Source organism: Dama dama, chromosome X (genome assembly GCF_033118175.1).
Source record: "Dama dama isolate Ldn47 chromosome X, ASM3311817v1, whole genome shotgun sequence".
Classification (NCBI taxonomy): domain Eukaryota; kingdom Metazoa; phylum Chordata; class Mammalia; order Artiodactyla; family Cervidae; genus Dama; species Dama dama.
Genome location: NC_083714.1, coordinates 6,196,456 through 6,209,238, shown reverse-complemented (window position 1 = coordinate 6,209,238; position 12,783 = coordinate 6,196,456). Strand labels below are relative to the sequence as shown.

The window sequence follows — 12,783 nt, the reverse complement described above, 5'->3', positions numbered from 1 at the left end:
AAGAGCACCTTGTTGTTTAAATGTGTATTTGGCTGGTGTCTCGTGAGGCTTTATATTATTTCTTATGCATCACACCCCTTTGTAGACCTTTTTTATTTGCCCATTTTCCCACTTCCATGCTGATCTTTCCCTAATGACTGACAAGGATTATTCACAAAAGTCAAGGGTATAAACTCATCTGCCTTATATGTTTGTATTGTTTTGAAGCATCAGTGCCTAAAATCGTGCTTGGCATATAGGAGATGCTCAATAAATATTTGTTGAAGGGCTGCAGAAATGAATGAAGAGAAGTGTTTTATTCTCAAAATCATTTTCTAACATATTTAGACAGGTTTTCCCCACCTCCAGATCAAATTGAGATCTGACAACATTCTTTTGTAGAAACTGTATTTCATTGTCTTCCACTTAAATGCAACACATCTGGAATTTGTTTGCCATGTCTCTATGAAGTGAGACTGATCTATATTTTTATGAATTTGTTATCAAGGTTATGAAGAAGTTTGCATCTTTTCTGTGCCCAAATAGTTTAAAGAGTATGAGAGTGAGCTGTTCTTTAAAGCTCAAAAGTTCTCCAATATTAAAACATTTGAAGTCAAGCATCTATCTCAGAAGTAATTATCCATTTCTTTCATATTTACTTCATACTATTGACCAGAACAACATTTTAGGGTGTAACACTGTGAAGAGTGGTGTTCCTTTCCGGCAAGGCCATGTGAGAGTTCTCCTCTACTGTGAAAATTTGGGTGGAGTTAAACTACAGTTTAAACTTCAGTTTAATTTCTAAGTTACACCACACACAGGACCCAAGACCCCAAACCACGGATTTCTTGTCAGCCCTGAAAGCCACAATGTAACAGACTTGCTTCTTGTGAAATAGGAACTGGTGGTGATGAACCAAAACAGCCACCGAAAAGGAGGCCTGAGACGGGATGACCAAGCAGCCCACAAGAAGACCTAGCTGGGGTGTCGCTCTAAGGTAGGCACGATTCTGACGTGGAAAGAAGGCAGAGGAAACTGAGTTACCAGTGCTGTGGGATGCATTGTGAGACTCTTGCCTGGAGGGAGACAGACAAGAACACAGAAGTTCCATGCCAGAAGGAACCGGACTTTGATCCCTGACGGGAGATAGCAGATTATAAAAAAGTATTTTCCACCATTTTCTTTCTGCCGGCAATGGCACCGCACTCCAGTACTCTTGCCTGGAAAATCCCGTGGACGGAGGAGCTCTGGCGGGCTGCAGTCCCTGGAGTCGCTAAGAGTGGGACATGACTGAGCGACTTCACTTTGACTTTTCACTTCCATGCATTGGAGAAGGAAATGGCAACCCACTCTAGTGTTCTTGCCTGGAGAATCCCAGGGACGGGGGAGCCTGGTGGGCTGCTGTCTATGGGGTCGCATAGAGTCGGGCACGACTGAGGCGACTTAGCAGCAGCAGCAGTACAGGAATATCATTGCCAGATGCCAAACAAGCCAGCATCATCTGCTTCGGCTCTGTCCCTACAGTCAACTGTCAACCGGCTGCCAGACTGACCCTGTTACAACGCACGTCCAGTCACATGGTTTCTATGCTCAGAATCCACATAAGGTCTTCCTTCCTCACTGAGAGGAAAAGTCCTAGGCCTCTTCTTAGACACTCCAAGACCCGACACTAGCCCCCCACCCTCTCCCATCACCTCTCTAACCCCAAATGCTCTTTGCTCACTCCCTGGGTTCCAGCCCAGCTCATTGCTCCTGGAACATTCCAGGTGTGTTCCTGTTGGAGGGTCTCTGTGTTGAGTCCTTCATCTCCTGTGTAAGCGGTGGGGCATTTGAATTCCCCAACCCTTGCAGATGCCTAAAGTTGAAGCCAAAAGGTGTCTAGTGGCCAAGAGCAATCCCTCGAACAGGACCTTCCAGCGTTAAGTCATGAAAAGACAAGCAGATATGATTCCCTTCCATGTGGAAGTAGATGAATACTGCCTCCGAAGGCCAGGAACTCTGTTGAGATTTGAGATGGATTCATGATACGAGGCTCTCAGAAAATTAAGATGTATGTGAGTGTTGACCTGTTACAATCTAGAGCTAGGTGGTCCATAATCAGGGAGGTGAATTAGAAACCAGCTTTGAATAAAAAAAAAAAAAAAAACCAAGGGGTGACAATGGCCTGATTTCTCCACTCTCACTCCAGGTTCCGAGCACATGGGAACTTCTAGCCAGAGGAGGACCTGTGCAGAGAGAGTTAGCGGGGCTTTTCCTTTGAAGACATCATCCAAGCAGCTCATCAACAGCGACAAGCCAAACTCCTCGAAAGCCCCCTTCTGGGCCTTATTCTGATATCATTTTGCCACTTGGCCATGTCTCCTTCTCTGTTAGGCCCAGGTCTGGAGGTGGGTGTCACTTGATTCTTGCAAATCACTGAAATGCTTCCCTCTTTGTTGCCTTCAGCAACCAGGTCCCCCATCTCTCCATCCTCTTCCCTCTCAGTGGTCCTGACACATTCCCTGAGACTCTGTGACTCCAAGTAGTTGTGCTCAGTTGTGTCCAACTCTTTACAACACCCTGGACTATATAGCCCACCTGGCTCCTCGGTCCATGGGATTCTTCAGGCAAGAATCTTGGCATGGGTTGCCATTTCCTCCTACAGGGGGATCTTCCCCACCCAGGGACCAAACCCACATCCCCCACACTGGTGTGTGGATTTTTTTACTACTGAGCCCACCTGGGAAGCCCTCAAACTCAAAGACCTGCCCCCAGACTAAGGTCTGTGGTCCCATGCTCCCTCCTGCATGGGCTCTATGATGTAATCAGGACTCCAAAGATCTGGACAGATTGGCCTGAAGGCTCCACAGCAATCAGAAAGGGGGAATCTACCGGGAAGAAAGGAAAGGTCCAGTCCATAGGCCTTGACAAAGCAAAACATCAACAGCACACACAGAGGCTAGAAGAGAGAGAGAGAGAGCTCAGCAAAAGCAGAGAGGAAAATGCGGTTCCCTCAACAGGAAGCCAGCATGAGTCAGCAGTGGGGTGGCCGCCAGCCCCGAGCCAGGAGGACCTGCAGCCTCCAGCAGGGGAAGGGGGCACCTGGCTCCTCTCGGCCTGAGGCTTTGATCCCAGGAGCGCACTCTCTTCCTGGGAGCAGCTCAGAGGAGGCGGGTCAGTGGCCCGACAACATGGAAGGATCAGCGGCATCCACCAGCCATACTCAGATGCCTGAGAGGAACCCAAGTCAGTGAAAGCAAGTGTGTGTTCCACGTAATCTCACCAGGTAACAACAGTGGGAAGACTGTCCAGTCAGAGCTGTCACACACCTCTTTGGGAAGAGTGTTATGTAACCAGTTTCCTGTTGGTAAAGTGTCCAAACAACACGTGATCACTCAGAAAACGTGGCCAAAAAAAAAAAATAAAAAAAAAAAATAAAAAAAAAGAAAACGTGGCCAGAGTGTCATGAGATCGCGGCTGATACACTTGCCAGTCACTGAAATTTACAAAACTGCACTGCGCCCCAGCTTGCCGACCACCCTGCTCAACAACCTGTCTCTCCTGAATGTTTTCATTAAGTAGTAGACACCTGACATTGGTTATTTCTCTATAATCATTCGCGTGTTCTTAATTTCCACTGCACTCCCACGAATAGCCTTTCTGTTCCAGTTTTACTTCCAGTTGGTCTCCCCTGCCAGTTCAACCTCAAGATCACTGCTGCAGACCCCAACACAGTCTGTGAGCCCCCTAATTAAATCCTCATCAAGTAACAGTTCCCTGAACCCAATGTGCCCAGTACTCCAATGCAGGCATTTGCTTCTCAATGTGCAAAAGGCTGACTAACTCCAAGACTTAAATCACTGGGCGAAGCAGGTCTGGGAAACTCGACTCTCTTCTAGCTTATGTGTGCGGGTTGAGATCCCCCAGAACCAACCTGAGTCTAACGCTGCAAGGTGTCCAATGGTTCCACCAGGTCTTCTATGTGAAACCACAGCCACATTTAGGAGAGACTGGACCCAGAGCATTGGAATGGGACACTTGACGGTGATGAGCTGCTTCTAAGCACTCTAATCTCCCCAGTGCCACTGGAAGGGCCTCCAAGGAGTCAAGAGTCCTCAGGAAAGAAGATTCCAGTCACCTCACCAGGCAAAAACACCTTTATCAGCTAAAGAAAAAAAGTGAAGTCACTCAGTCATGTCTGACTCTTTGCAACCCCATGGACTGTAGCCCATCAGGCTCCTCCATCCATGAAATTGTCTAGGCAAGAGTACTGGAGTGGGTGGCCATTTCCTTCTCCAGGGGATCTTCCCGACCCAGGGATTGAACCCAGGTCTCCCGCATTGCAGGCAGACACTTTACCGTCTGAGCCACAGGGAAGCTAAGACCAGCTAAGGCATGGTCTTTCTCCTTTCTTTTCCCTACTGTTTTCTGTAGGGTTTGCTGGTGGCGGTGAACTCCTGCTCAGTGGCCTCACTCAGCCTGTCAGACACCCGCTCTCTTTGACACGAGAGGGAAGGAGCATGTAGGCAGTAGTGACAGCGGGTTTCTCACTAGAACTAGCTCTGAGTTGTGGTTTGGGGTGTTTTTTCCTGGCTGTTTAACCTCAAAACTGGTTCTCCAGCCCTCTTAGCATGTCTGTCAGAGACCCAATATCATTCTGATAAGCTCTTTTTCTGCTGAAATCAGTCAGGATCAGCTTCTGCTGCTTGCAAAGTAAAACCTTGACCAGTACCACATCTACAAGGAGTATGTGGTCCATCCAAGTTTCCTCATTTCTAAAATGCACTGAGATTGAATGAAGGAATAATAAATAGAAAAGGAGAAATTACAGAGCTATAAAAATTATAAAGTAGAACTAATAGTAAGCAAAACACTGATTCAGTGCCAAAACAAAACTTAGTAAACAGAACACACCAAGTAACCTAACCAACAGGGGAAAAAGGAACACAGCCCAAACTCACAATGACAAGAAAGCAATACCTCTGGGAAGAGGAAAAACAAATTGTAAAAATCATAAGAACATTTTATAAAATTATATGTGATTAATTTGATGGCCAGAATGAAACAGATACTTTTCCAGGAAGAGTATAATTTACATAACTGACTCAGGGAAAGATAGACTAAACAAATCAATTTCCATAAAAGAAACAGAGTTGACAAAGATCTAAACACACCAAAAAAGCACCAGATATAGCTTAGAGGGGGATTCTGCCAAAATTGTAAAGGGCTGTTAATTCCAACTCTACTTAAAATATTCTAGAATATGGCAAACTTCCAAATTTTTGTATGAGCCAAGTATAACATTTATGCCAAAATCTGCTAAAGATTGTACAGAAATAAATAAAGCCAAATTTAAAGCCAAAGACCAGTCTCACTCATGATTATTGATACAAATATACAATATAAAATATTGGGTTGGCCAAAAAGTTTGTTTGGGTTTCAAACCCTGAATGAACTTTTTGGCCAAACCAATATTAGTATGAATAATCCAACAACACAATAAAATCATACCTTATCCAGCTGGTAATTTTTCCAGAAATGTAAAAGTGGTTTAATATTAGATGATCTATTAATAGAATTCATTGCTTTGCTAGGTTTAATGAAAAAGTCATGTGACCATCACTAGAAAAACTGAAAAACTTCTTAATAAAATCCAAAAATGACTTCTGATGAAAAAAAACCCTCATTAATACAGAAACTGTGGAATATTTCACTAACATGAAGAAAATATATTCTCCTAGCCCAAAAGTCAATATATTTCTTTTTTAACAAACAGCTTTATTGAAGTATAATTGACACACAAAGAACTGTACATAACTAACATGTACAATTTGATGAGTTTGGCATATGTAGACACCTGTGAAACCATCACCACAAAGTAACAGATCCATCACCTCCCAAAGTTTCCCTGTGTTCCTTTGTGTGTGTGTGAATGTGTGTGCACTAAGAACACGTACATGAGACCTAACCTTCTCACAACTTTTAAGTGCATAATACAGTATTGTTGGCTATAGCCATTATGCTGTACAGTCAATCTCTAGGAATAATTTATCTTGTATAATTGAGACTTTATACTCTGGTGACTCAGACAGTAAAGAATCTGCCTGCAATGCAGGAGACCTCGGTTTGATCCCTGGGTCAGGAAGATCCCCTGGAGGAGGGCATGGCAACCCACTCCAGTATTTTTGCCTGGAGAATTCCATGGACTGAGGAGCCTGGCAGGCTACTGTCTGTGGGGTCATAAAGAGTCAGACACAACTAACACTTTATACCAAGAGGGGCCAGCAATCCCACTTCTGGATATATGCTCAAAAGAACTCAAATTGAGATCTCAAAGAGATATCTGTACTTCCATGTTCATCAGAACATTGTTTACAATAGCCAAGACAGAGAAACCATCTAGGTATATTCACTGATGGATGCATGGCTAAAGAAAATGTGTTATGTCCATAAAATGGAATATTACTCAGCCTTTAAAAAAAAGGGAATCTTGCCATCTGTGACAACATGGATAAACCTGGAGGACATTATGTTAAGTGAGATAAGTCAAGCACAGAAGAAGAAATACTGCATGATTCCACTTTTAAGAAAAGGTCCCTAAAATAGTCAAACTCTTAGAAGCAGAGATTATGATGGTGGCCCCCAGGGAACAGGGTTAAAGGAAATGAGGATTTGTTGTTCAATTGGTGTAAAGTTCCAGTATCTTTCTTAATAGAAAAACACTGATCTTGACTTACTTATTTTATTTTTTGGCTGCACTGTAGATCAAAATAGGCTTGCCCATTGTCAATACTACTTTTTCACATTGGGGTATTAACCAACACATCTGGACAAGAGAGAAAAAATGAGATACATAAGAATTGTAAACATAAAATTCTATTTTTGATGACATGACTGTCTACATAGGACATCCCCAAAGAAAAATCAACTGAAAACTACTACAAAAAATAAGAGAAATCACAGGTAATAGGATATAATATTAATATGTTGAAATTATACTGGACCAAATTTTGTGCATTTCCAACTGAACTTGGCCCCATCTGCCTTCCAGGCCTGGCTGCTCGCTTTGTGCAGAGCTGTGGCCTGTGCTGAGGGTCCTTCCCCACACTGCCCAGGTCTAACCCAGTAGACCCTCAAATAGTCCAGAGCCCTCCACCACTCCTGGATTCAGATTATACACCGGGCCACAAAACATTCGCTTTCCTAGTGGTTGCCCAGAAAGACACAGAGAGACAAGTGCCACAACAGAACTGGGAGATACATTCATCTCCCTTCTTTGTTGCAAAAGACCTTCTCAAAGGCGAACTGACTCTATAGAGCCTGTCCAAGTCCATCCAACTGACCCAACCAGTGGGTGTGTTTTCTCATGAAACTGCAGCCAATTCAATAACACACTATTTTGTATTTTATTTCTTTCCTTTCCTTTTTCCACCACTCTCACCACACTGAGATTACAACCCCAACAGAGCCTTGGCAAATAAGCTTTGGCTCAAGTTGTGTTTTCTAAGGAAAGGAGGTGAAGATAGAATCTAATAGTCCTACAGATACAAACAACAGTGAGTAGACATAATGGAGAAAGTCCCATCTACAGTAACAACAAAAGTGCAAAAAACAACACACACACACACACACAGAAACCCCACATAGACATAAGACTAACAAGAATTCTGCAAAGACCTATGTGAGAAAAACCTGGAAATACTCTTCTAAGACATAAAAGCTGACTTGAACAACTGGAAAGACATATTTTGTTCTTGGATAGAAAGGCTCAACACCATAATGTCAGTTCTCTCTAATTTTTTTTTTAAATCTAAAATAACCCTCCTTCCCAATAATAACAGATTTTCTTTTGAAAGTAAGCAAGCCAATTCTCAAGTTCATGTGGCAAAATAAAATCAAAACTAGCCAAACTAAACTCTAAAAACTCCAACAACAACAACAAAAAAAAAACACCAACAATAAAGGGGGACTAGCCATATCAGTGGGGGCTTTCTTGGTGGCTCAGTGGTAAGGAATCTGCCTGCAATACAGGAGACCCGGGTTCTATCCCAGGGTCGAGAAGATCTGCTGGAGGAGGGCAAGGCAACCCACTCTAGTCCTCTTGCTTAGAGTCCCATAGACAGAAGAGCCTGGCGGGCTGCAATCCATGGGGTCACAAAGAGTCGGATACGACTAAGCAGCAGCAGCCATATCGGTATTCAAATCAATTGTAAGACCTCTCTAATGAAAACAGCATAATAATGGCACAGGAGTTGACAGAGATACAATAGAAGATAACGTAAGATCCAGAAAGTGAACCAGAATGAAATATGGAAATTTCATCTATAATAAGGAAGGGCAGTATTTGACATCAGTAGGGATACCAATTTTTTTAAATTTTGTGTTGGCAAAATTGTACAGCGACTTGGAAAACAATAACATTGGATCCGTTCTTTACATCTGCACCAAGGTAAACTCCAAATGGATCCCGAATCAAAATGTAAAAAATAAAACACAAACCAGGGCTCCTGTCTGCTTCTGCTCAGTAGCTCAGACCCAGCACCCAAGTGTCCCAAACACTGAGCTGATGACATTCCTGGGGAGGAAGGGCTGTGGGCCTTGCCTGAAGGAGAAGAAATGTGCAAACTCACTGCCCCAGCACAAGGCCATGCCCAGGACAGGGGCGATCACCCCTGCTGGGCAAGCAAGTTGGAGCCCCAGGCTTGGGCAAGAGGGAGCTGAGGGTCACACTTTCAAGTCAATCCAGGTGGTGCAGATCCCACCCCTGGCCACCTGCCAGCATCATCATCCCCCTAGGCTGATGCCTGACCCAACCTGCAAGTACCTACGTCTCCCCCGTAGACCCAGTGCCTCAAAGGCCCCAAACACTCAAGGGAAAAATGATCAAATAAAACAAAATACAAACAAAAACAAAACCATACAAGCACCAGAAGCAGAGTCAAAATACAAGTGAAAAACTGGGGAAAAGTATACACATCTCTTCTCCCAAAGGACTAATCATCTCCCAGAAATTGCAGCTAAAAAGACCAACAGGGAGAAGACACACACATGTCAAGACATGTTCAACTTCCCTCCACATAAAAGAACTGCCAATTCAAATGACACTGAAACACCATTTCTCACCTATCGGATGGCAAAAAATGTCCAAGTTTAACAGCACGTGCTGTTGGCCAAGCAGTATTGACACTGCTGGAAGGAATGCAAAATGGAACATTCATTAATATCTACGGATTCTAGATTCACAGGCCCAGCAACCCAAGCTCTGGAAATCATCCAGGTGTACCTGCACAAATAGGAAAGCATCACCTGGACAATGTTACTAGTTATGGCCATGGTTGTACACATGAAGAGGAGAAACAACTCAGGGGTCCAAAATAGGGAAGTGGTTGAATAAACGTGGTATGGCCACACATCAGGATGCTACACAGCTGTCAAAAATAGTGAAGATCTCTGGTCACTCACATGGACAGAATCCTAGAGTAACTTTTTTTTTTTTTTTGAGAATTTTCAAGATCGACTCTCTTACCAACTTTCAAATCCACGTTTCAGTATTACTAGCTACAGTCACCATGCTGCATATTAATATCCTCAGAACTATTTATTTTATAACTGCAAGTCTGTACCTTTGGAACACCTTCACTCATGTTATCCACCCACCCCCCCTTCCCCTGCCTCTGGCAACCACCAGGCTCTTCTCTGTATCTCTGAGTTCAATTTTGAAGAGTTTACATAAAATTGAGATCACCTGGTATTTGTCTTTCTCTGTCAGACTTAATTCACTTCGTATAATGCCCTCAAGTCCCATCTATATTGTTGCCAATGGCGAGATGTCCTTATTTTGGACGGCTGAATAATATCCCACTGTGTGTGTATATATAGATAGATAGATAGATAGATAAAGATGGGTCTTTATCTCACTGGAGAAGGAAATGGCAACCCACTCGAGTATTCTTGCCTAGAGACTCCCATGGACAGAGGAGCCTGGCTGGCTACAGTCCATGGGGTCGAAGAGTCGACACGACTGAGCAGCCAACACATCTTTATCTATTTATATGCTGATGGGTACTTAGGTGGCTTACCTTACCTATTGTAAATAATGCTTCAGTGGATATGGGGGTGCAGATACCTTTGTGAGTCAGTGATTTTGTTTCCTTTGGATAAATACCCAGAAATGGAGTTGGCAGATCATATGGTAGCTCTGTTTTTGTTTTTTGAGTAACCTCCGTACTGTTTTCCATAGTGTATGTGCTGATTTACAGTCCCATCAACTGTGTAGGAGGGTTCCCTTTTCTCCAACATCTTTGCCAGCATTTGTTACCTCTTATCTTTCTAACAGCCATTCTGATAGGTGTGAGGGGCACCTGTGCTTTTGGTTTGCATTTCCCTGACAATCAGTGGTTGAGCTTATTTTCATTTGCCTATTAGCCATCTATTTGTCTTCTTAAATGAACAGACAACGTAGAATGGAATATAGACTAAGCTACCTTTTGTGCAAGAAAGGAGAAAATAAGGAGCTATGTACATAAGTCCTTGTATTTATATAAAGAAATATTGGACATGTGAAGGAATAAACTAAGAAAAAAATGGTTTACTTGAGGGCTAAGGGCAATTAAGATGGGTGATGACAGAGGGGAGATTGAGATTTCTCCATGTATGTCTTAAATATATATATATTTTTTTTTAATTTCTGAAACATGTAGACATAATATCTATTCACAGACACAGAAAAGAAACATGGTTACCAAAGGGGAAAGTGGGGGATAAATTAACAGTTGGGAATTAGCAGACACACACGAATATGAATAAAACAGATAAACAGCAAGGTCCTACTGTGTAGCATCGGGAACTATATTCCATATCTTGCAATAACCTATCATGGAAAAACTCTATAGCTGTATAGCTTAAAGTAACACAATACTGTAAATCAACTACAGTTAAATTTTAAATTTAAAAGAGCAGTCACAAAACTAACTTCGCTCATGGATTCAAAAGGATGAAACACCAGCTTAGCTTGCACTGAAAGACTTACCTAAAAACAGACTCAGCTTCTGTTAGTCACTCAAAAAACATGAACAGAGTACTACTTGAAGGTCTGGCCATGTAAGAACTGAATTATTGTCTTGTTTGTGCTAGTAGCCTGCTTTGTTATGTCGTTGTGTTACAAATGTTACGGTGTGGACTTCTGGAGGACAGAGAGCAAGTCTTTTTTTCTCGATGACACAGGGCCTAGTTCAGAGTTGGTGCTCAATTAACCTCTGAGCCACCAGGGAAGGCCTTGAGTTGGTGCTCAATTAAAAGAAAAAAGGGATGAATACTCCCCATAAGATCTGAACCAAACAGCAGCTGAGTGATAGCGCCGCGTTGATTCGCGGCCCTGACGCATGATCGCCACCTAGTGGCCACAGAAGATTCCTGAAGAACTTAGAGAAACGACTTCGGCGTGTGTTCCAGAGACGGCTTTCAACCAAAAAGCATCAAAGCCTGTCTAAAGGACTATGTCCCTCACTAGAAAAAATTACCCTTTTTGGTCTTGGTGTGTTGGGAGGATGCCACTGAGGCAGTCTCGCGTCCTAAGTCTCTTCCATCACCACCTGATCACACGCCCCACACACTACTAACCTGTGCAAAGTCCACACCTGCCACACCTCCATTGGACCTCCCGAGAAGGAAACACATGGGATAACAGGTGTAGACACTCATGGCTATCCCTAAGTGGATGAGCGGCTAGTCAACTTTCCTAAGCCAGTCTCCTCAGGACAAGATATACACCAGTCCTAGCCAACAACCTGCCACGAACTTTGGTCTGCAGGTTCGCCAGCTTCCTGCAGCGTCGGACACTCTCCAGTAAAACTTTAAAATGGTTCGTATGTCGAAGGGCAGAGAGGAAACCTGCCTCGAGCTGGCATTGCAAGGCTGGGTCTGTGGCAGACCGTCATCCCCCACCCCCCAACCTTTGAACGTCAGTGAGTTTTCCAAGCAGCTGCACCCTTAGCAAAGCTGTTCAGTGCTTCAGAGCCCGAGAAATATTTGACCTCGTGTTTAGGGACTGGTGGACCCCAAAAGAATGATGAAGGTAAACACTGGTCGTGAATCAGAAAAACCAAGTCTAGATCTATGGCTGTAATGAGAAAATGCCTCTAAGAGACGGACACGAGTCTGCTTCTGGCTCAGCGGAGAAAGGGGTCTGAGCAAGTGTACGTTGCAAAGACCTTGTCCTGTGGACGCGGCTGGAGAGAAGGAATTTCGAGCCGGGGGTCGTCCATTTAAGGTGGTGATGGGATGCGTAGGAAGGGGAGGTCTCCTGAGCGCCCTGTGTCTCCTCCTACCGAAAGCCCGCGGTGCCCAGAGGTGCCAGCAAAGAGGGGCGTCCGAAGAAAGGAAGAGCTAAGAAGGAACAGCCTGGGGAAGACCGCGCGGGCGGCGGTGTCCGATGACAGTTACGCGGAAGGATGGGGCTCGCGGCCGATCGCCGCCGCGGCCCCGGGGACCGGGACGCTCTTTCGGGAGGTCCCGCACCGAGACCGGGGTCGGCGCTCGCCTCCTCGACGTGCAATCTCGCTTTGCCGGCCGCCGGCCTCGCCCGCCGCCCGAGCGCCGGGAGTGGAGAGGATCCCGGGGTCCCCCGCGGGCGGGAGGGCCCCGGGACCCCCCGAGGGCGCGGGGCGACGCCCCCTACTCACGTAGCGCTGCAGCTTCCTCTCGGGGGGCGACTTGACCAGCCAACCCGTGCAGACGGTGTCTCCCGCGCTCATGGTGCCTGCCTTCCCTCCAGCTCGGCCAGCGCCCGCGGCGGAGGAAGTCGGTGGGGTTGCCGGCGGGGCGGGC

At 44.8% G+C, this 12,783-nt stretch overlaps 1 protein-coding gene across 7 annotated transcripts in view; it reads right to left on the bottom strand.

Moving 5' to 3' along the window:
• GAB3 (GRB2 associated binding protein 3) overlaps positions 1–12,783 on the bottom strand; it is a 74,318-nt gene extending 61,535 nt beyond the window's left edge. For 6 of the 7 annotated variants that reach the window (XR_009691890.1, XM_061136053.1, XM_061136054.1 and 3 more), the window contains exon 1: positions 12,639–12,783. Coding sequence is in view for 5 of the 7 variants with exons in the window: in XM_061136053.1 (XP_060992036.1) it covers positions 12,639–12,710 (72 nt within the window). In the remaining 2 variants the exon portion in view is untranslated. The remainder of the gene's footprint in view (positions 1–12,638) is intronic. The other variant, XM_061136057.1, reaches the window with a different exon arrangement.